The sequence below is a fragment of the Drosophila nasuta genome, chromosome 3, assembly GCF_023558535.2.
Source record: "Drosophila nasuta strain 15112-1781.00 chromosome 3, ASM2355853v1, whole genome shotgun sequence".
Classification (NCBI taxonomy): Eukaryota; Metazoa; Arthropoda; class Insecta; order Diptera; family Drosophilidae; genus Drosophila; species Drosophila nasuta.
Genome location: NC_083457.1, coordinates 28,736,512 through 28,760,516, shown reverse-complemented (window position 1 = coordinate 28,760,516; position 24,005 = coordinate 28,736,512). Strand labels below are relative to the sequence as shown.

At 40.2% G+C, this 24,005-nt stretch overlaps 3 protein-coding genes across 29 annotated transcripts in view; 2 read left to right on the top strand and 1 right to left on the bottom strand.

Moving 5' to 3' along the window:
- Positions 1-2,515, top strand: part of LOC132793289 (GTP-binding protein Di-Ras2) — a 38,764-nt gene extending 36,249 nt beyond the window's left edge. The window contains exon 7 of the mRNA XM_060803084.1: positions 39-2,515. Within this exon, the coding sequence (XP_060659067.1) occupies positions 39-114 (76 nt within the window). The 3' untranslated portion in view covers positions 115-2,515. The remainder of the gene's footprint in view (positions 1-38) is intronic.
- Positions 2,516-4,312: 1,797 nt separating this feature from the next.
- On the top strand, positions 4,313-5,698 carry LOC132793288 (deoxyribonuclease TATDN1). The gene is made up of 5 exons (XM_060803083.1): positions 4,313-4,389; positions 4,489-4,529; positions 4,589-4,768; positions 4,824-5,430; positions 5,494-5,698. The coding sequence occupies exons 2-5, from the start codon at positions 4,511-4,513 to the stop codon at positions 5,597-5,599; spliced, it is 912 nt and encodes a 303-aa protein (XP_060659066.1). The 5' UTR covers positions 4,313-4,389; positions 4,489-4,510; the 3' UTR covers positions 5,600-5,698.
- Positions 5,699-7,056: 1,358 nt separating this feature from the next.
- LOC132793284 (myb-like protein I) overlaps positions 7,057-24,005 on the bottom strand; it is a 41,842-nt gene continuing 24,893 nt past the window's right edge. The window contains exons 3-20 of one of the 27 annotated variants that reach the window (XM_060803056.1): positions 21,923-21,984; positions 20,949-21,022; positions 18,314-18,771; positions 17,986-18,243; positions 17,146-17,226; positions 16,700-17,008; positions 16,575-16,589; positions 16,269-16,383; positions 15,022-16,047; positions 12,682-14,550; positions 11,725-11,864; positions 11,156-11,467; positions 10,762-11,013; positions 10,115-10,460; positions 8,858-9,733; positions 7,963-8,114; positions 7,756-7,852; positions 7,442-7,536 (exon numbers count right to left, since the gene is read on the bottom strand). In XM_060803056.1, the coding sequence (XP_060659039.1) occupies positions 7,757-7,852; positions 7,963-8,114; positions 8,858-9,733; positions 10,115-10,460; positions 10,762-11,013; positions 11,156-11,467; positions 11,725-11,864; positions 12,682-14,550; positions 15,022-16,047; positions 16,269-16,383; positions 16,575-16,589; positions 16,700-17,008; positions 17,146-17,226; positions 17,986-18,243; positions 18,314-18,771; positions 20,949-21,022; positions 21,923-21,984 (6,441 nt within the window). In that variant the 3' untranslated portion in view covers positions 7,442-7,536; position 7,756. Of the gene's footprint in view, positions 7,537-7,755; positions 7,853-7,962; positions 8,115-8,857; positions 9,734-10,114; positions 10,461-10,761; positions 11,014-11,155; positions 11,468-11,724; positions 11,865-12,681; positions 14,551-15,021; positions 16,048-16,268; positions 16,384-16,574; positions 16,590-16,699; positions 17,009-17,145; positions 17,227-17,985; positions 18,244-18,313; positions 18,772-20,948; positions 21,023-21,922; positions 21,985-24,005 lie in introns of those variants that run through there. The other 26 variants (XM_060803052.1, XM_060803054.1, XM_060803055.1 and 23 more) reach the window with 26 other exon arrangements.

Genomic DNA, 24,005 nt, shown 5'->3' with positions numbered 1-24,005 from the left:
TCAATACTCAATCGTTTGTTTATTCCGACTTTTCACAGATCACTCATACGACGTGCGTCACGCAAGACCAAACAGCAAATTAACAACGCATCCGATGACTGTAATTTGCAGTAAATACAGATGCCAAACGATGGTGAAATGAAGCGCATAAATGTGTTGGCCATAAATACATGTTAGTTAATATTAACTATGATAAATAACAATTATTATTAATAATAATAAAGTCAAGTTTATTGCGCGAGTAAAACAACTGACAATTTAAATGAGATAATTATGAGAATATATCGATTATCGTGAATTTAAATATGTTATTTTGCTCAATATGCAAACTAAGCGAACAAAAAACTAAGTATGAGTATTCTAGTTGTTTATAATCAATGTGCGGATCGATAATAATTTGTTAGATTATTGATACAAGAAACAAAAAGCATTAGGCACATTAGAATCTAATCTCATCATTATTTGCATGGGACCAGTTTTATTTGAAGTCATTTTTATAACTTCATCAAAGTCTGTCCTTCGGTTTTATTTTTTTTTTTGTGAAAGCAAATCTTCTGCTTTTAGTTATTAAGCGTCGTAGAGTATGTGAGCTTCGGATTACCGACGAATCGATTTTATAATGCCAATTTGATTTTGCCATAAATTTACGTTTCTATTAGATAGCAATTTGTATATGTGTGTGTGTGTGTATCTGTGAGTGGAATTTATAAGATATGCGACAGTCTTTGAACAAAGTCGAAATCATACAGTTCCTTTGATGATAAAATAATAGGAGTAACTCGGATTATGTGTGCGTGTAGCATAAGAATACTAAGTTAATTATGTTTTTTTATTTTGAATACAATTATTCATAATCATTTAATTACGAGCATGTTGCGATAGCTTTAAAAATAGATTATTAACAAGTGTAGTCGAGTAAGTTAGATTGGTGAGATTGTTTGGTATACTAGCATTATTTAAATACAATGTATTCAAATCTTTAAAAAATGTAGTTGTTAAGCAAAAGAACAAATTAGAAAAATGCTGATGGCAGTCTTACAATTTGAATGTGGTTGCAGGATTTGATTACGTTGCAGGTTGCAAGTTCTTTGGCAACGCGTGCCACTCAAGTCGCTTTGACTTTGGTGGGGGGAGACGGGGGAAGCAGCACCCCATGTTGACCTTTTTTAAACAGAGTGAAAGCACAGAAATCTTTGAGCAATTTACGGCATTTTCTTTTCTTCCATTTTCAAGAGAAGAAAAAAACCCAAGCCAAAGGAAAATGGTAATATGCAACTATAAACAAAACAATTTATTATGCAAAAGCGAGATACTAATTAATGTTTGTGTTTATGTTTATGTTCGTCCTCGTTATGCTAGTAGCGCATAATTTGTGATGATTTCAATTGAAAATGATATCTTTCGCAGCACAAAGGACAACAGCTTAAGACATATTCAAGGATAATACAGGGTGCATGCTTATATTGCCAAATGAAGAGCCAATCAAATTAAACCTACTTACTAAAAATATCGCATTAACTATGAGTATTAGCTGAAGCTATAGGTGTTTATTTAGTAGCTCAAATAACTAAATGTTTTTTAAACAATTGATATATGCGAATGTATGCGTGTGTTTGTGTGTTTGTGTGTATGCGATTGAGTGCATATTTATTTAAGCAACAATTTACTAACAAATTGATATTTGATTTGTGGGTGTTTTTATTCGGTATGCTTAGCAAATAGCAAATAGAAGTTATTTCAAACAGACCGAAATCCAAAGAAAACTGCGCTAGTTGATTGGGGCGCTTTGTAAATGAATTAATCAATATACGGCAGATGCAAAGTGAATTGTGATGAAATAATATTTAACGATAATGATTTACTCAATAATAAATTGAATAAATGGTTTAGCTGGATAAGGGAATAACCTGTGGTTATTTGTTTTTTGTTATATCCTTTGGATGCTTGCATTGAGGCTGACGTCCAGTAAAATATACATATACATATTGACATACATATGTTCTTATATGTAGGCTAAGGCTAAGGCATGATAATTGTAAGGATAATATATTACAATATATACATACATATATATATATAAAGAATTTCTACCAGCATATGTTTATACATTGTTATTAAATGTAGTTAAATGAAACTAGCAACAAATCTGATGAGCCCAAAAAGAATGTATCAAAAACTATCCAGTTATCTAAAACCAACAAAAAAAATATCAGCGACAAACGGGAACACTTTGGCGATCAGCATTTTACAGTTATATATCTATATATATACTATATATACTCATTAATCGTTGACAGGCAAGAAAACATAAAGGAAACTAATTAATTATCTATAGATTTTGTTAAAAATGAGAATCAAATTTTGAAATATATATTTGTGTACGTAATTCGATTGTTCATAATGAAACTTTAAAACTAGAAACCCGAAAAAAATAACTCAAAAAAACGAGTTGAATTTATTCAATAAAATATAAAAACAAAACAAAACAGAGCAGAGATTAAATATATGAAATAATGAGAAAATGTACTTATTTTTAAAATATTAAATTGAAACCAAATAAAACTACTAAGTGTGTCCATTAAAAAATAAATCACCTAAATGTGTTTTAATATGATATATATTTTTATATATTCAATGGGATACCAGAAGCGATTTAAATATAATTCTGTTGGTAGCCCTAGATTGGCAATTACTCTCTGTTAAATAGACTAATTATATTTGAATTGACATTAAACTTGCACCGAAGCCATTAAAATAAACCGCACTGTAGCTGACACGCTCTGATTGGTCACCTGTTTATATCATCTGGTTGCACTACATTATAAATTACCTCCATATATTGCATGTATAGATGCTTAGTTGCTGCTGTTGTCGCTGACGAGGTTGCTGGGAAAATGCATCAACAATTGCAGCCACTAAATCAATTAAACAACTGACCACCCACCCAACTGAATCTCCCGCTTGCATGGTAACCATGCAATGTATAGTAGTACATTGTATGCTAGCCACAGCATCCATTAAAAGTAACTAATGGAATTTTATTCAAATTATAAATTGCATTTGCAGTAAATTCCAAAGCGTACGCAATGAAAATGTAAATGCCACTGCATTTAAATCAATTGAACTCCTAATGCCAAATGGGTAGCAATACACACCAAAACTGCGATTTATTCACAGGACATCACAATATGAAATTGCCACATATGGTTCGCGATGTTTCTTCGCTAAGTGAATGGCTGCGTATTTATGCAAATGTGGGAGAATTTCGAAGTAACTTTTGGGCGGAATGCGTGAAACACTAAACAGCTTTCGCAGCGACCTAATTAGTTAATATTATGCACATTGCCAAATGCAATTTTCTCTGGCATTGATTCCGTATTAAAGTGACTTAAACGATTTAATGACTGCAGTTTATAACATAAATATATGGCAACATTTTCCATTGAGGTCACACGTACTTAATGCTTGTTGTTTTATGCAAGGGTCAATTGAAATTAAATACAAATAACAACACTTATGAAACTACAAGTATTAATTGAGCATGCATGAAATAATCTATATTTATATAGAGAAATAAATTTCCAGAAAAACGACACCCTCGGCAAAATAATAATAAATTAAATTATTTTAAAATGAAAATGAGTAAACAGTATTCGATGCAGAACAAACATGACTATATTAAAGTCCTATTCATACAATATTATTGTCCCATTCGTTACAATTTCATAATACCAATTTCGATTTATAATTATTAAATATGTGAAATATACGCATCAATTTAAAATTTCAAACTGACAGAAAATTACGCCATCTATCGTCAATTTTAGCAACGTATTGTAGAATATGCTCAATAGAGTAAGCACCGCCATCTGTTGAACAACAGGTTCATAGCTGACTTAGCAGTATTTTAAATGTGCAGTGTAAACGGCCTAATATACTTTTGCTATAAAAGCACATCTGGTAGTTTTCGGTATTTCTAAAGTTTTAATCTACTGTCACTTACCAAAGTTTGCTTAGGAAGAAAATGCCGTTACTTCGTGTAAATTCCTCATTTTTAGGTTGTACTATTTTCAAAAATAGATATGTTTAACGAAAACTTGATTAGTTCTTACTGATCGCACCAAAAACAACAACAATGATGCGGAAAACGAGGTTAAGATATTTAGAGGAACGAACAAATAAAAAGCTATCAAGTGACTCGACTTTTTTACACGCGTTGGAAATATACTGTACTAAGAGGGAAGAGTAACCAGGTGACCACTTTTTGGAATTTCTTTATTTTAGTAGAACTCGCATGCTTTTAAACGTATATTTCCGAAATATAAGAAATGGTCACACACCCACACCGGCGTTTAATAAAACAGCTTTTATAAGGTTTTAAAGAAAAAGGTATGAATTATTGGAAAAATTGAAATTATTAACTAATTAATAATATTTGAATGCGAACCACTCATCGATGTTTGCTATTAAAAATCGTTGTTTATCCAGCTCTACACAGAATTACTTCAGAATGGCTTTAAAATATATTGGTAAGTGAACGCAAATCATAAACAAATTCAATTAATCTTAAATACCATTACTTCATAAGATATTGGCGCAAATCTAACGGATCCTATGTTCCGTGGCTGCTATGGTGGCTCAACCAAGCACCAGGCTGACCTCAACATTGTTTTGAATCGCGCGTGGCAACATGGACTGCAAAAGCTGATAGTCACATCTGGATGCGTGAGCGACGTGGACGAAGCTCTGGAACTGGTAGCCAAAGATGGCAAGTAGCAAGAAAAAACATTATCTAAATGAAATTCCAATAAATTCCTTTACAGAGAGGCTCGTCACAACAGTGGGCGCGCATCCCACACGCTGTGGTGAATTCGTGGCAGAACCAGAGCAATACTACAATGAGCTGCGCTCCAGAATCAAAGCGAATCCACAGAAAGTTGTCGCTGTTGGAGAATGCGGTCTGGACTATGATCGTCTGCACTTCTGTGACAAAGAAACACAAAAGCAATACTTTGAGAAGCAGCTGAGCTTAGCCGAAGAATTTAAATTGCCATTATTCTTGCATATGCGGAACGCCAACGAGGACTTTATGGCTATATTAGAACGTAATAGAGATAAACTGAAAGCCTGTGGTGGAGGCGTGGTGCACAGCTTCACTGGCACACTAGAGGAGGCGCAGAGCATACTGGCATTCGGTGGCCTCTACATTGGTTTGAATGGTTGCTCTTTGAAAACAGAAGAAAACGTTGAAGTGGTACGACAACTGCCCAATGATCGGATAATGCTGGAAACTGATTGTCCTTGGTGCGGCATTCGTCCCTCTCATGCTAGTCACAAGCACGTGTCCACCAAGTTTCCGACTGTTAAAAAGAAGGAAAAATGGACCGCGGAGACATTGATAGATGGTCGCAACGAACCCTGTCAGATTACGTGAGTGTATCTCTATTTTAATTGTAATCTTATTATTATTATTCATATCGTTTTTAATTGCAGTCAAGTACTGGAGGCAATAGCGGGAATTAAGCAGGAGCCCAAGGAGAAATTGGCCGAACTCTACTATCAGAACACAGAGGATTTGTTCTTTAGCAAGACGAAATAAAAGAAATTGTTACATTTTATGCTTTTACATTTATTGTATGTATTATTGTTTCTCATGTCCTAAATGCAAATGAATTCAAAAATACGCATTACAACTTGATGTATTTGTTTTGTATATGAATTATTAGTTAGCGGTTGCTTTTGCTTTTGCAATAAACACACGGAAACACATTAAGATTAACATTTAGATTTGTAAATAATTGTATTTGTTAATTAACTTTTGTTTTGTTAAGTATGTATGCGTGTATAGAGATGATCGCCAAAAAATATATATGTATGGATGTGTGTAGACCCCAAGTGTGTTGTGTATGTATACAATATATCTATATATGTATGTATTTGTATATTTAGATTCTGTTTATGCTTTAAATACTAATGGGGTATGTAGCTTAGTTATTGCCATTTTGATTACGATACGACGTTTTGCAATAGACCAATGGATGTCAATAGTTAGATTAGTTATTGATTACAATTGAAGCCTTAAAAAAGCGTATATACAAAATATTTTGTAAATATTTAAAAAGTCTGTTAACTAGCCATAGAACTTTTTTTCGAGTATAATATCAAATGTTAGAAATATGTAAATGCTATCAACAAGTTTTGTTTACTTGTGGTTATTTTGTAATACTTATATTTTGCTGTAAGAATGCAATAGTTAAAACGAAAATCTCTATAAAATGTCTGTTAAAACTGTCGATATAGCTCTATGTATTTCTTGTTTCGAAACTGATATGAACGAAAATGATATATGTGTATATTAGATTTTTGTAGTTTAATTGAGAAACTGCTCTCTAGTCTACTCAGTTTTGCATTTTAAATGACAATTTATTTAGTAGCACAATTAAAAGATTCAGTCAAATTGAAATATTTATAGCTTAATGCTTCTTTGATATGAACTCGTTCATACTATATAGCACACTAAGATTAAGCGCTGAATTCGATTCCGAATCCTTGGCAGAGTTTGCAGTTCGAGATATAAGATAAAAAGTTAGAATCAGTTACAGTGGGATGTCTTTAAGTTCCTATCAACTATTTATGCGCGTGTCTTAAGATAAAGTCTATAGCGTCTATAGCTATTTATCAATATAATTGTAAATGTTTTTGTCGAATATGCTCAGTCCCTTTCAATTGACTCGCAGTTGAATTTGGGGTCTTCATAAAAATAAGCCAATTAAATTATAAAATCCAAATCAATAATTATAGATGAATACGACAAGTTCGTTTATTGGGAGTCACATTAGTTTTGTATTGTAAATTAAATCATACATATGTACATAAACATAGAGAAATTATAAATAATATTAAATAGTGGGCGCAGCAACTATGGTTCACTAATAGTAAATTCGAGTTGAAATTATAAATAAATAATCCATGAAAATAATCCAACATAACTTCAATTGTCTTCCACTTTTCACATTTCACTTAACAAAACAAAGTGTTACTTAAAATACATTTAAATATAATTTAAATAAATGTATATTTATATATATTAATGGGCATATATTAAGGAAAAATCAAAAGAAATACCAAATGTTATTTCAACGTTTGCAACTAGAGAATTTTCCAAAACCCTTTTTGATTTTCTTTCTTTCTTTCTTTTGTTTTTTGTTGTTTTATGTATAAATATATTTGTAGTATTCATTTTGTTGTATTCTGTATGCGCATATTTATCATATGTATCGTATTATCGTATGTAGTTTAAGTTTTATATTGTATATACGAGTTTCTTAGTTTCAAACTAAACTCTGCGACCTGCAATCGAGCAGGCGATGCCGCCTCATAGTTAAATTTGGATTAATAATAAATAATATTCGTTTGCTAAATTAATAATTAATGTATTTTGGGCGCACTGCGATCGTTGATTTTCTGATTCCTCTTCAGGGTCGCGCCTCGTTTTATCTGATCCATCAACGACTCATGACATATACGTGGATCCGGCTGGAAGTGTAAAAATTAAATGCGATTAAAATTGCAGCTACATTAATCTTAAACAAGCTTTGGCACTGTATACAGAAATAGTATACATAATTAGTTAATGCTTGGCACTTTTTGGGGAAGGGATTAGGTGTCTCCGCTAGGACGAGACAAACATGAACAAAACGCAATAAACAAAACAAAACATGAACAGAAAACACAAAACAAACAAAGACAAAATACCTTAACACTGTTCATCACAAGTGCTGGAGTTGGGATAGGTGGGTGGTCTACGATATTGTGCACTGGGACGCGATAGATTTTGTGGATTTTGATACATCTAAGTGGCACAACACAGCACAAATAGATCATTGAGACGAGGAATGAATGAGAGATAGAGAGACAGTGGGATATCTCGCAGAAATGTAATGGATGCCTTGTAGTACTTACCAGGGCCTTGCTATTGATCAGATTTCGCACTGCAAATGCACGTCCAGACATGCCCTGCTTGGCCAACTTCGCATTGAGATTCTCGAGAAATTCAGCCTTGGTCTTGGCACGTATGCTGCCAGTCTTTTCGATATTGGTGCTTGTGGCATAGTCTATGCGGTTTCGAATCGAATAGCGTTTGGAATGTGTGTATTTGTTTGGTGCACAAAGCGCACATATAAAAGAAAAAGAAGCAAACGAATGTTTGACAAATGTTTTCATAAGAATTTGTTTGTGTTGAGATGTGTGTGTGTGCGATGTGACAAAGTTTAAGAATGAGTTAAGAATTTTGTTGATATATGCAAACGATTTATTATTTGAAAGAAAAAATAGATAAAACCAAAATAAACGGTTGCCGAGTATAAACAGTAGTAGAATTAAGAAAGGGGTGCAATGAAATGTTTTAAAAGTTGATGTGAAAGTCGCTGTTGCCAGTTGCTTCATCGAACAGACGGCAACAGCAGTTGGTCAGGTGATCAGGTCAAGAAATGAGATGAAATTCTTATCCTGTTCCTTCGCTGGAGACGCTCGTTAAGGTTAATTGGCAACACTTTCTGATACATCATTGTTTAATTTCATTTATTTACAATCCAAATTCAAATCGAAAGTTGAAAATCAAAAACAAAGAACAACAAAAGCATCATGCAATTTGCAAAAAAAAAAAGAATTTCATTCGACGGCGCGCAACATCATGAAAACAACAAAAGATAAAAAAAGAAACTAAAGAAAAATGCAAGGAATTAAAAATTCAATTATCCACATGTCAGCAACAAGAAATGAAAAACTGAAAGAACGAACAAATAAACTCCGCTGAACAACTTGCAATCAAATCATATCAAATCAAACGCGCGCTCACTTGAATGATGTGCCTGGACATGGGGCATATGGGGCGTATGCGCATTCGCATTCGCATTCGCGTTCACATTTGCGTTGGCATTGGCGTGTGCGTGGGCGTTCGAGTGTCCGTGGGCATGGGCGTTATTGTGGCTGGCATAATAAACGCCGCCATTGCTGTTGCCGCCAGCAACATCGCGATAATAATGTTGTTGCTGCTGCTGCTGTTGATGCTGCTGTTGCTGATGATGGTATTGCTGCTGCTGCTGCTGATGGTGTGCAGCACCGCCACGTGCCGTGGTGCCATAAATGCTGGCCATAGTTGCCGATGATGCGGGCGAGCCACAGGTGGGCGAGGCAGCTGGCGTCGAGTGCACCGACGATGGCGAATGAAACTTGACGGCTGTGGTTTGAATGAATGGATTCGTTGAAACGAATATCTTTTGCTGCACACTGGAATGACGCGATGGTATGGGTGGCTGTCGCTGTTGTTGCTGCTGCTGCGGCAGCGGCATCGGAGGTCGCTGATTAGCATGCCCATTGCCAACGTTGATGCCTGTTGGCTGTTGATATTGCTGCTGTTGTAGTTGCTGCTGTTGCAGTTGCTGCTGGTGCTGGTGCTGCTGCTGTTGTTGTTGCTGCAAGCGTTGCTGCTGCAATATGTTTTTGGGCAACGTGGCACTGTTGGAGGCAGCAGCATATGCATTGACCAAATGGTTGCCCATGTTGTTGCTGTTGCTGTGCCCAACACTGGGGCGTGCCATTTTCTTGGGCATGGTTGCTGAATAAATGGGCGGCGGTGGCGGATCTTCAAGCGGTGGTGGACATGTATAATGTTGCTGTTGTTGCTGTTGCAGCTGTTGGTGTTGTCGCATGTTTGCTGTTGCTTGCGCAGCTGCTGAATTTTTTGTAAACGAATTTGAAAAGTTGCCAAAATCTTTGCTATTTACTGCTGCTGCAGCGGCGGCGGCAGCTGCAATTGGCGCTTGTGGCGGCTGATAATGCGATGCATTGTTGGCTGTCGTTGTTGATGACGTTGAGTTTGAAAATGAACTGACTTTAGAGAGCAACGATGATGTGGATGATGATAGCGGAAAATGTGGCAAAGCATTGAATGAAGAGGAGGTGGAAGAGTTAGAAGTTGTTGCAGCCGCAGCTGCAGCATTGTTTGTCAATGCTGCAGGCGTTGCGGCTGTCGATGAAGATGCAGATGCAGATGATGTGCCGAAACTAGCATAAATTCTATGTTGCTGTTGTGCAAGTTTATGTTCAGATTTACCGTCGTAGTGTTGCTGCTGTTGCTGCTGCTGTGACATGGACAAACCATTGCCGCCACGCATGTAAATGGATTCACCTCCTCCTACTCCTACTCCACCAGCGTTGCCATAAATGCCCTCGGCAACATGTTGCTGCTGCTGTTGTTGTTGGTGCTGTTGCTGTTGCTGCTTGCTGTTGAGCCGTGCATTGAGCTGTGCAATTAGATTCGGATTCGCCTTGGGCTGTGTTGGTGGCAGTGGATGGGCATGGCCATTTGGGCTGGGGCTGCTGGTGCGAAAGCTGGACATGTTGTTCACCAGTTTGGGTTGCGCATAGATGCTGCCACTAGGCGATGAAGTGCGGAACGACTGCGTGAATTGTGTGTGCGCGTGTGCATGAGAGAAAGAAGAACAATAAAAGGCAATATAAATTAAAATGCGAACGAGAATTAAATATATGTGTTAGCTATGCATCTCCATCTAGAACGAGATGTTGTTGGTATGCATGATAAACTAAGCTAAATGGTATTATTACAACTAAACTAAGCAGACAAATTAGAACGATTAGTGGGCACGATGAGCGAAGGGCAGTTGTTAAACGCAGTTGCAGTTGCTTAGTTGCAGCTCAGCTTGGTTAGTGGCGCAGTCAACTGAATGTTGTTGCACTTACGGCGGCATCTACCTGTGGTGGCCCATGGTATGGAGGCGGTGTTGGCGGCAGCTGCTCATGATGATTATGATGATGTGTTTGATGTGACGTATGATGTTGCTGCGCAAAGCGTTGTTGTTGTTGTTGTTGTTGCTGATGTTGCTGCTGCTGCTGTTGAGGTGGCAGGGCTTGAGCATATGCATGCAGCTCCATATAGGAATTATAATAAGCTTCATATTCAGCATCGTCGTTGGGGGAGGGCTTGTGCATGGGCTGTGATGTCAGTTAATTGGCAAGTGTGTGTGTGTGTGTGTGTTTTCGTTGTGATAAGGCAAAGCAAATGGAAATAAAAAATGTAAAGAAATCATAGTAAACAGAAGAGTTCAAAGCCCGTAGCCAATAGATGAGCACACACCTGCAATAAAGACTGTTGCTGCTGTTGTTGCAATTGTTGTTGCTGCTGCTGCTGATGCATGCGACGCAGTGCAACAGGCGAGGCAGGCTGATGCCGCATGGCGGCCAGAGCACGCACTGTCTCCGACACCTTGAGCGCTGAGCTGGGCATCGCTGCTGGCGGCGTGGGCGATGTGGAATATGCTGTTGTTGCCTCCAGCATAAAAGCCGGCGGCGGCGGCAAATGCTCGCTAGAGTTGCTCAGCGATAGCGACTGTTGCTGATATGCGTGAGAGGTGTGGTTGCTGCTGCTATGCTGTTGATGCTGCGGCTGCTGTTGCATTTGGTGCATCATTAAAATCATAAGTGAGAAACGAAATCAACAACATAAGCGAAACAAAGAAACAGAAACTTGTGTTGTTGTTGTTCTTGTTGTGTGGCAAGATCGATTAATCACGCAATCAATCAATCGTTTTGGCCTTCCTCTTACCTGTCGCCTAACTTAACTCGAGCTTAAGCACTAACTTAATTAAGTGAATGTATCTTATTTAACCAAAAACAAAAAAATTTAATAACTGGTCGAAAACTTACCCCGACATTGTTGGGACTGGGAGTCACCGATGAACTGCGTCTCACCGGTGGCGGCGGCTTGGCCTGATTAATGGATGAACGACGTGCGATGCGTGCTGAGCTGCCCATTGCTGCTCCTCCTCCTCCGCCTCCTGCTCCTCCTGTGAAATGTAGCAAAGTCGATTAACAAGTGAAAGCAAAACTTTTGGATGTTCAAAGTTAATAACAATTATACATGTATATAGTACAAATATGTACACAGTTGAGGACACACGCACACCAGATACCAGTTAGAAGACGACGAGTTTTATTTGCTAGTAGTTGCTACTAAACTAATACAAAGGAGTATCTCTCGGATACTTGAACTGTTAGCACAACATTGAAGTGAGTTCCCATTCAAAATACCCTACACCAAAGACGATGAATAACCACACAAGTATAAGCTTAGTAAATTGGTTGATCGCAGTAGTAGTTGATCAAAAGTAGTTCCGGAAATTAGTTAAGCCTGATTAGTGTGAAGCTGTGTCGCAATTAGTTGCAGTTAACGTGCTGTGTGTGTGTGTACAGCTAAGATCATATGAATATAATGTATTTAGTGAAATTTGTCCGTTTAAAACAATAATTTTCTTTTATACTTTTATGACCTTAGCTTGCTGTGGTTGCTGCTATGAGTGAATGAGTGAGTGGTGATTATATGCATTGAGTGTTGGGGGAGTTAAAGCATCAAGTTAGGAAACAAAAGCGAAAGGTTAAGACAACACAATGAAGAAACACATAATAATATTCGTATATAAATATTAGAACCAAAACGAATCGAACGTGAGGTAAACCAAAGCCAAAAAGGTAGATGATGAGACGGAAGCAGAGAGAGAGAGAAAAAAACGAGAAATAATCGATTGTTAAACAAAATAATCAACTTAAAGGAGTGAAGAATATTTTGCAAAAATGAAAATCAACAAAAAGAAAAGTAAAACGAACCCGACAGCGATGCCGGCCTTGGCGTTATGCACGGTTTGGCTTGGGGATTGGCATTGGCATTGGCATTGAGATTGGAGCACGCATATGAATTGGTTGTGGGTGGTGGAAGTTGTGGTGTAGTTGTTGTTGTTGTTGGCGTGGGCGTGGACGTTGGCTTAGCGGGCACATGGGGCGGAGGCAGCGCAGTTGCTGATAATGCGGATGATGATGATAATGATGGCAATGACAATTTGGCCCCAGGAGAACTTGCTGATAATGATGATGGTGATGCAGATGCATTTGATGTTGGTGATGAGAATGTTGCTGTTGTTGTGGGCGTTTTGTATGGCGCATGATTGGATGTTGCTGATGATGATAATGATGTTTGATTTGGCATTCTATGATTTTGGTTTATGGATGCGGATGCATTTGCGCTTGCAATAACGGCAGGTTTATTAGTGACATTACAGTTTGCTGTTGATGTTGCTGTTGTTGTTGTTGCTGTGTTGGCGTTTTGGGGCGACTGTGGTGAGTGTTGTTGTGGTGATTGTTGCTGCTGCTGATCTTGTTGTGGACTGTTGAGCTGCTGTTGTTGTTGCTGCTGCTGCTGCTGCAATTGCTGCTGCACTTTCTGTTTCTGCTGGCGTATCTTGGCATCTAAGTCGGCCTTAAAGTCAAACTTTCTAGGTATCACTGGCTTACTGCTGTTGCTGCTGGCCGCATCTAGCGCTGGCCCATTAAATATGCTCAGGCTGATGGGCTTTGGCGGCAGCTTGCGCCGCACGGCACCAGCAACATTACTGCTGCTATCGCTTAGCAACTGTTGCTGTTGCTGCTGTTGTTGTGGTTGCGGTTGCTGTGGCTGTTGCCGTTGCTCTTCACTAACTCTAAGCTTATCCGTACCTCTGTGTTGTGGACTAGCGCGTCCCAGCAACTGCAGCTGTTGCTCGCTGGATGCCCGAAACGACGAGAGGCGTTGCTTGGCCGGCGCCACAGTTGCTGTGGCCGGCTGTAAACGGCCACCGCCTCCAACTCCGCCGCCAGAAGCGGCATCGGGCGACTCGGGTGAGCCAGCCAAATTGTCGGGCAACTGTTGCAGCTCGCGCATCTCGTGCAACTGCAATTGCTGCGGATCTTTGGTGCGCAACAGCACAATCTCTGAGTTCTGCTTGACAAACTCAATGTCCGGCGTATTGGGTATCTGATGGTCATAGATCACAACGACAGCGCTGCCGCCATCACTGCAATTGTCCACATACGCATGTCGCGGCTGCTGGCTCAGGCACACGCTGTCCGATGCGGCCAATGAAATGCTGTCGGCCGCCGAGGCGTACAGCGATCGACTGTCGCTGCCATTGCCGCTGCCATTGTAGGGATCATCACGATTGGCGGCAAAGTGCGCGAACGTGGGATTCTCATAGCCACCGGCCAGTATGCCGCCGGTCAGCGAACTCGTCTCGCTCACATAGCAACGACTCAGCTCCGAGTCGCTGGCACCCAGTTGCTGATGACGCCTGGCTGCTGCCAGACTACCTTCCTCGCCGGCCAGTTCCTCCGACGTCGTGTCGGAGATATCGGTGCCACAGCCACTGGAATTCGTCTGGTTGCTGATGGCACAGCAGTCGATGTTGCTGCTGGGAAGCAGGAGATCAGTGTTGCAGTTGTTGTTGTCGTTGCTGGTGTTGCTGCTGGCACCGCTGTTGCTGCTGTTGTTGTTGTTGCTGCCGCTGTTGCTATTGTTGCCACTGATGTTGTTGTTGCTGTTGATGTTGCTGCTGTGCTGTTGCTGCTGCTGCTGCTTGCCCTTGCCCTCATCGATCTCACGTTGAAAAGAGTCTAATTCGCCAATTAAATTGTTAAGTGCTTGAATCGAGTCTTCGAAAGATTTGTCTAATTATCAAAAGGCAATTTTGTGTTGTGGTGTTTTTTTTTTTTTGTGTGGTGCAAAAGTTCACGAAATATTGCGCGAAATTAAACGAAATTGTTTTTGGAATAATTTACAATTTGTTGTCAGAGTGTGTGTGTGTTTGGGTGTGTGTGTTGATTTTTATGTGTGTGAGAAATACACAACAACAAAAAAACCAAATGAGAGAAATGTGGTGGGAAAAAAGAAAACAAAAACAGAAAAAAGATAAATCGGGTTAAATATAGCAAATCACAAAGGGTCAAAGAGGTATGTAGGTAGGTAGTTTGATTGGTAGGGGCGGGGAGGGGAGGACAAGGCAGGGTTCAAAACAATTGTCGAGGGGGAAACAAGACGAAGTATTGAACTGTGCACGAAGAGTGGAGTTGGCTGTACTCCTCCTCCCCCCGAATTGAGTGCATGTCGAGTGCTGTTGTTGTGCTCTCTACTTGACTTACCCATTTCCTGTTGCTCCACAGCGCGCAGTTCCTCCGAGCGTCGAGCAACGCCACCAATGACTCCGCCAACTGCTCCGGTTGTTACTCCTCCTCCACCGCCAGCTACAGCTGCAGCTATAGTTGTGGGGATTGGAGCTGCTGCAGCGGCTGCCGCCTGCTTCTCAAACATGGATGCCTTCTGCAGCACCGAGGCACGGGAACGCTCATCGCTCTCGCTGGTTTCGTTGGCTTCGGCCGTCGTCGATTGTCCTGGCTCGGTGATCTTTAGCACATCGGTGGTGGAGTTGGCGGAGGCGGGGGGCGTGGGTGAGCTGACCTGATAGACGAAGCCGAGACCGAGACCGCTGGCAATGCTGCCGCCGCTTGGAGTACCTGCAGCAGTGGACGTGGGTGAGTTGGTTAACAGTGGTGAATAGTGATTCTGTGGCGTTGAGCAGCCGCTCGAGGGCGTTGTGGTGCTTGTGTTGGTGTTGGTATTGGTGTTGTTTGTATGCCCGCCACCACCAGCAACACAGCCCACAAGCGAGGCGGCCACAGCCGAGTCAAAGGATGGATGCGAGTGCAACGATGAGGCTGTGCTTGTGGACACCGACGACGATATGGAATGGGAGCGTGTGCCAAGGCCACTGCCATGTACTGATTGCTGCTGCTGTTGTTGCTGTTGCTGCTGATGATTGAGGCTGCTGCTGCTGTTGCTGATGTGCGCTTGCTGCGATTGCTGATGCTGCAGCAACTGTTGCTGCAACGAACTTGTCGAAGAGTCATTCGAATGCTGCGAACAAATCGAATCAATGCTGCTTTGTTGCTGCAACAATGGTTGATGTTGTTGCTGCTGCTGCTGTTGTGTCTGTGTCTGTGTCTGTGGTTGCTGTTGCTGCTGTGACTGTTGCTGATTAGTTAGTTTGATTGCCGCCAGCTCAGATAGGTTAGCATAGGTAGGCGGGGTTTGTGGTTGCTGTGGCTGTGATTGCTGCTGTTGTTGCTGTTGCTGCTGTTGTTGTTGTGCATGATGTGCTGCTGACAGCTCTGTGTTTGGACATTAACATGAACGTTGGACAAAGCATGCGCATGGTGATCGTGTTGGTGTTGGGATGTTGTTCAGGGTAAAGAGAGAAAGAGTAGCACAATAAGACAAATGGAGATTAGTAAGAGACTCGATGGATTAGGCATTGAAGCGTGCACACAAGGACACAACAAATAAAACACAAGATGATGTACAATGAGAGATTTTGTAACAATTTTCTTACCTTTCGTGATATGAGCCGGAATCGGTGAGGGGCACTGACGCTGCAGCAGATTCTGGCCACTGTTCTGGCGATGATTGCTCTGCGCCGACAACGGACGCTCCAGCGACGAACAGCGCTGCAATAGGAACACAATTAGCAGACAGTTTGCGACAAAATTGTATTGAAATATAAGTAGTTGTAGATGAGACAATGACGACGACTGACTAATTGGCAACTGGGTTGAAGTAGCTTGGGACATTAGCTGATGAGCGCATGCAAATGAGCGCGTCTAGGTCTAGGATTTAAGAGAACTACGCTGCCACTTACCACATGTGCCGGCTTCTATACACGCAGTATTTACATTTCGATTGTTGCCACACAGCAAATGTTAACGAGAAACAACTTAATCACTAACAAAACACAAAAAGAACTCCCCAAAAACCGATGCTTACCACTGGCAATGGAGGACGACTGAGCGATGCTGCCGGCGATTTCTGTGTTGCCGGCGTATTCTGACCCGAGGCGGAACCGTTGCCAGTCGGCACCGTTGCGGGTATGAGGCTGCCGCTGCTGTTGGACTCGTGTATGGTCTCGGGATTCTGGAACGTGTAGACAGTCAATGGCGGACGCTGATGACCCTTCTCATAGGTGGTTGAAATCGTATGCGGACGATCAGCAGTCGGTGGCAGCGCGTCCACAGCATCCTGGGAATGTGGCGGCCAAGTAGATACAGCGTGCGTCTGGTTGGTGGCATTCGAAACCTGTCGAAAGTGACAATTAGTAAATGAATAACATAAAGCGATAATTGCACAAGACACAATAATTAATAATCATCTTTTTTTTTGGCAAACAAAATTAAAGTTGAATTAAAAAAAAAACTAGAGAATTAAATGAAAACCTGTGTTGTTAGCGCTGGCGATGAGCAAAAGCCACTATCACTGGATTCACCAGGTTTCAAGCGAATTGCGGGCGTTACAAACTAAAACAATAAAAAAAAGAACACAAAAGACAAAAGAACGTTTTGATGAAAGCCCCAAAAACAAATGGATAGGCGAACACAAAAGAATGACAACATTTACACACACAGACATTACTTCAGTCTTCGCACTATGCAATAAAAACTTGGGAGCAGTTGAATGTACTAAGATTCCATAAAGGTTTCATTTTCTGGCAGACACCTGACACAAAAAACCATTGTTCGTGTAGAGAATATGTTAAATTTGTTGCAATAACAGTTTTGTTTAGATTGATATCCAAATTAAAGATAAACAACAAAATTGACAAGATCTATCTTTAAAGGATTCATCATTTGAAGAGCTTAACAAAGAACATTGTTCCCTTAAAAATAATGTTAAATGTGTTATAATAACTTTTTGTTCATCTGATATTAAATTGAATGGTTAATTGTTAAAAAAACAAAATTGACAAAATGACCAAGAAATAGTTTGTTAGTCCTTCAGTTATTCCTATCTAAAAATATTATTTGAATCTGATCGGAGAACCGTTTTCTAACAACTACTTTACAATTATTCATAAAATTGTACATGAGATAGGCTTTGTAACAAATGAACTTTGATTAAGACAAGTTGCAGTAAAAGTAAATCGAAATATTTTGACAATTTCTTCTCAATTTTAAACAGAATCATAACACACATTCAATATTTCTGCCCTTCACATCTAGTTTTTATTACATAGTGTTGTCAGTCAATGCAGCAGCTGTTGACGCAACAGCACAAACCTGCGATAGCGAGCGTTGATAGTGATGATGACCCGGCGAGTTGCTGGAGCCGCTGCTGTTCATGCTGCTAATAGAGCAGACGGAACTCTTGCGTGAGCCCAAGGAATTGGAACAGCCGCCGCCTTGGGAGCCAGAGCCACCGCCAGGCGATTCGGGATATAGATTAATGCTAGCCTTGGCATCGTGGATCAGTTCCTCCGAAGCCTGTGGCAAAACGCTGGGCTCCTTGGTGACCAAAGCAATGGATTCCATAGCCTCCTAGAGTGAGGAAGAAGACAGGGTTTTAATTTTCGGCACTTGCAAAATATGTAATTAGCTTCACACATACCTGCAGATGACCGAGTTCGGACATCACCTCGCATTCCTCATGCACCACGGGCTGCAGCATGTGCACAAAGCTGCAGTAACGCAATCGTTCCTCGACCATCGCCGCACGTAGTGACTTCTTCTCGACCTCCTCGAGTTCGGCGCGTCGCAAAGTCACATCTTGCATGTGCGAATCCATCAATGACTGCAGGCTGTTGTCCGTCTGTCCCTTGCGTGCCTTCTTCTGCAGACGCAGCGTGTCGCTGGAGCGCTTCTTTAGCTCACTGCGACAGCGTTTATACTCTTTGGCATGATCCTTATCGATGGTGGCCACTGTGCGCTTCCAGTCCTCGATCTTGTCCTGCAGCGGCTGCACCAGGCAATCCATAATTGCGCTGGTGAAGGTCTTTAAACGGGTCTCGACCGCCTTGTGGCGCAGACAAACACGGGTCAGGGCGGTGCCAATCTCCTTGGATGCACCTGCAAATCGGAAAGCAGAGCAAATTGAATTATAGTACACAAAGTTGATAGTTGATGCCTGTGCTCTGATTTGTGAACTGACTACTGACTCCGACTGCCTGTGAACGGAAATGTTAGTTATTGTGTGTAGTTGTCGTGTCGTCTATGGACACGCCACAATGTCTGGACGACGTCGCTTCAATTTGGCAGCGCATCGTTGCATGCCACACGGACTTTAGGAGGGGCTTTGAAGTCGGTCAACAACCGGTCTCGTGTGTGCCCATTATGCCAGCTAACAGCTAACAGCTATGAGCTACTGCTAAGCTTCAGGCACAACTGCCTATCAACCGTGTGACAGCAGCACATGCTTAATAATCTATGCACGCTCTCTTGTTGCGCCTCCTCTTTCTCCTTCTCCTTTCCCTCTGCCTCCTGCTCCTCATCCAAATCAAATTATCTGTGCAACTGATGAGCGAATGCTATTATCCTATTGATTTCTACTTTTCCCAACTGAACTGCGAAAAGTACTCCTCATAATGCGAGACCAAAGCAAATGCCATTTAAAGCACTTTATGGACACCCCCAAATCCAAGTTAATTGAATAAAAGATAGCAATATCTGTTGCCATTCCAACCACCAACCACTGAGCGAAACGCATGTGCAAATTATTGAGTTTTACCCTCGTGACAGACTCGACTGTCTGCCAAGACCGTATTGCCGACCGTTGGTCCCATTAAGGACAATTGACACTTGTCCTGGCGCTTGCTTGACTCGCTTGTGCCACACACACACACAGCAGAGCAGACACACGGACTCGATAGCCTACTCTGCATGCCAAGTAACCACTAAAACTAATGAAACCATTTAGTAAGTGCAAAGTACAGTTTTTGGCACACAATTGCCAACAGCAGTTGCCCTCAAAGGGTGGCTCAAAACAGGCCAAAAGCAGACACATTACATGGTCAGGTGGCTTGATGGGTTTATGAGGATTCTACTACAAGTCTCTCCCCTGTTTGTCTTTGTGTAAGTTGCATTTTGGCGCAGGGAAAGTGCAAGCCTCGCAAGTGGATCAATAAATGCTAATGAAGGGGAGCACACAGCAAACGAAAACAGTTCAAAGATAATAGATAAATAATGAAACGCATTGGGAATAGCGCAGAAATATGCATGCTTAATATATGCAAATGGAGCGTGACATCAATTAAGCGTTTGACAGGAAAATTGTGAATAAAAATCAGCAAGGAAATTCACATTCATTAATATTCTATAAGAGAAATAGAAGAATTATTATGATAACTTCATTTCGTTATAAGTAGATGCCAAGAATTTTCTGAATAACACAAATTAAGTATTACAATTAAATACACGAAAACTTTACTAATTGAATTGAAGCATTGAAAAAAGAATATCATGTTGGAATATCATTAGCAACTCTTTTGATGTAGTTCACTTCTAGCTGAGATTCACTTCAACTGCAATCAGCAGACAACTTAAACTATAATCAGCATAAACTGGGTCAATTTGTTGTGTAATTTCGGTAGTTGAATTTGGCTTAAAGCGCTTCTATTCTAGCCATTCTTAGCAGTTGTAACTGTAACTAATTGAATGAGAACTTCTGCGAAATGTCAACTGGGAGCAATCGTCTAAGTATATACCATTGATATAAATGTATGTTGTCTGTGGTCTTTGATCTCCGTCTGCTTGCCAGTTAAACTGCCCACAGACATTGGCGCTGTCGCTTCCCATTCCTCAATCCCGATGGACGATGGACGATTCTCATTGCCCAGGTGAGTAAGATTGCATAATCAAGCAGAACGCGCGTGAAGCGGCCCAGTCGAGAGGCGTTCAATAAATAAATAAATATAAATAGCCAAAGCTGAAATGCGTGAGTAGCCATCGAATAGAACACAGAGCAGCGAATACAAGAAAAACAAAACACAACTGAACTGAACTAAACGAACAGGCGTGAAATGTTGTAAAATCAGATCGATGACCGACGTTGACGCTGACGCTGATGTTGATGTTGCTTTTTCCAGTGAACGCATAAATAATAGATGGATGTACAAATAGTATATCTAATTTATATATAGAGGCTATCTCTCTTTCTCTGTATACTATTGAGTCAATAGTCGACAATTACGTGAGAGGCGGTCAGTTGTTTTTTCAGTTGTTTTGATGTTTACGACTTTTGAACTTACCTCTGGAATTGGTGGCCGCATCGGCAATCTTTTGGAAGGCATCCAAATAGGCGGCAATTGCCTGAATGGCAGCGCTGTAAACAGAGAAAAGCAAACACAGAAAACTCAGATTATATAGATGGTAGTAGAGTTGAGCGAGCAACGAAAGATGCCATTGATTATAGTACGGCGCGAAAGCAAAAAAAAAATCTAATAAACTTTTGCAGCAAACTTTATTGGCCGTGGGCGACATTTCAATTGAAAATGGCAGACGCAGACGGACAGACAGACAGACAAACAGTCGGACACGACTGCACCCAAGTGCTGATGATGATGATGGAGATGAAGATGCTGGTCTGGAAGCTGTGACTGTAACTGTGACTGGGTTTGGTCCCGGGGCCAGAGACCTGTATATGTCGAGTGTAGCGCGCGGCCAACGTTGCGTATGTGTGTCAAGCGCATTCGGCAAACACTTGGCGCAGAATTTCTTTCTGGCAAAAAGACAACAAACGTTTTTAGCATGATTTTGAGGCAGCCCATGATTAATGCAAGTTGTATGCTTACGACTGTATCTCATATATACATCTGTATGTATGTATGTATGTATATGTACACTACTTATGTATATAAGGTAATGCCAGACATTGCTGCTGGCGTCACAAATTGGGGCCAAGTCTGAGCATAAAACAACAGACAAACTATAAAGCAAACGCAAAAAGCATAAACAAAAACGCGAAAAGCAAAATGAAGAAGACAATGATATATACACACACACTCACACACACACACAGGTCGTCTCGCCAGCCGGCAAATGGCCAAAAAGCCAAGCCAAAAATAATCATAGACTGTGAAGGAAATGGTAGGCATAAAACAAAACTATTTCAAGATACTTTCAGCGCCGTAATATAATCAAATAATGAGACTTGTTGTTTATGTTAATTTGAGAATGCTTTGGCAATTGCTGCAAATGTTGCAACTCGATAACCAAAACTTACCGCAGGCATGTGTGCAGCTTACTCGCCTTTGCCACAAAATCCTCCCACAGTGGCGAAGTGTTCTGCAAAAATAGAAAAGAAAAACAAATATTAGCAATTTGCTTGGAATCTGTCATGTCAATAAGAGTATTATACATATATTTAACTAAAAAACCATTTGACATTTATTTATTGCCTCAAATGATTCCAATTTCAGCTCTTGCAAAAATATTGTTGCAACAAAAAAAAAAAAAATAAAATACATGTGACATGACAACAGAAGAACAATGACAACATTGACGGCCAATCAAATATATCGTGTTCAGCGCCTAAACAAAAATGTTGCCAAATACTATGAGAATAGCGAATACGCTGCGAGAAAATGAAAAGTATACACTTGTTCATAAATATAGAATTCCTATAAAAAGTTTTCGAATTTATTTACAATTTGATTTTGATAGTTCAAAGTAATGTAAATGAATCTTTTACTCAGTCAATAATAAGATTCAAACAACCTTGGGTTTATAAGGGAAATAACAATCAATAAAACCCCGAAAGCAAATATATATTTCAAGTTGAGCAATAAACAGCTGATCAAAGGCAAATGTCTTTGGAATTGGGCCTAAATGAAATAAAAAGTCAACCCGCACACAAACAGACATAAAAGCCCTGACAAATTGTGCGTACGTGTTGCGTTCAATCGTAAATAGGAAAAAGGTTTGCAATACGTCCACCAGCTGGACAAGAAAAAGGACGAGAAATTGGCAAATAAAAAAGGCAATGAAACGTTAAGACTTATTGACTCTTATTAACCAACATTTGCTTAGGCACAACGATAACTATTGCAGTTCTACTATAGAAATTCGATATAAATAAGAGATGGATTTCTGGCATATCTAATTAATGACTTAAAGCCCAAAGTTTATTCTCTTTAATAAGCAAACAAGAGCTTTGCATACTTTTTGTCTCATGTTCTGCGGTTGCCAATTAGCCAGCGTGTTTGCCTTGTATTTTTCCCCCACAGATTTTTCTTGTCAAAAAACCTTTTTAAGAGAAATATGAAAGAAAATATCTTGTGGCGCAAACTTATTAAAAGTTATTGGACAAGCGAATGTTCAACATGGATAAAGTGAGTAAATGTAGTCTGCACATTCTGTTTGTATTGTGTTTAATCTCATTGAGTTTGTGACTTTTGTTGTCTGTGCATTTCATTAAATCTGATGAAAAGCGCAAAAATTTCATATGTACACAATAATTTAATTCAATAAAGTTGATCAATTCAATTGGCTGCACTTTGCGAGATGATATCACAATTTTCATTTAAAATTTAAATTGGAATAGTTAAACGAAGAAGCAATCTTTATAGGGACTGCAATTAGCACCCCAAGAGAGTCACTATGCAGCAGCCTGTGGTGCGTTTAATTAAGTTTTTATACCTTCGTATTCTTTGCTCTTACAGAATGAAAGTGATTGAGCAGGAATCGATTGATAGGCCAACGACCGTTGACCAGCTAAGTAAGCACTTCCAATACAGATTCTCACAATGGCAAAATGTTGACGCTCAAAATATGGTCAAAACCACACAGCACAGCAGGAATGAGACGCGACCAGTTAAAAAGTCGTTTGCTACTCTTTTTTTCTTTTTGTTTTTTACTAGTTTCATTGTCAGGCCATAAACGACGAACAGCAGCAAATTGCGCACTCCATAAAAAGTGGGGAAAAAGATTTATACATAATTTGAGAATAATCGCAAGTTAAGAAGCGCAAATGGTCAATAAAAGTGAAAACGGGTTTTTTTTTGGGTGTGATGAACATATGTATAGAATATCAAATAAAAATAATGTAATCAACGCGTATGTTTATTGCACCACTTGCTTCATTCATTCTTTATTTTCGCTAGTCCGCTTCAATTCAACCAAATTGACATTGAAATCGAGAATGATGGATACCGAGTCCGAGTCAATGCATCAATTTAATGGCCAATCAAGCGGAGCAGAAGCTGCGAGCGAGTAACAATTCGTTTTCAATTCGTTTTCAATTCGCATTTCCAATGCGATTCGCTCTGCTCTGCTCTGCATTGATTGTTTTTAGCCCTTTTATTTTT

Bases quoted from the DNA above. Each gene is read 5' to 3' on its own strand.
- LOC132793288 (XM_060803083.1), top strand. The intron at 4,769-4,823 runs GCAAGTAGCAAG...ATTCCTTTACAG, and splicing joins GGAACTGGTAGCCAAAGATG to AGAGGCTCGTCACAACAGTG. The intron at 5,431-5,493 runs GTGAGTGTATCT...TTTTAATTGCAG, and splicing joins AACGAACCCTGTCAGATTAC to TCAAGTACTGGAGGCAATAG.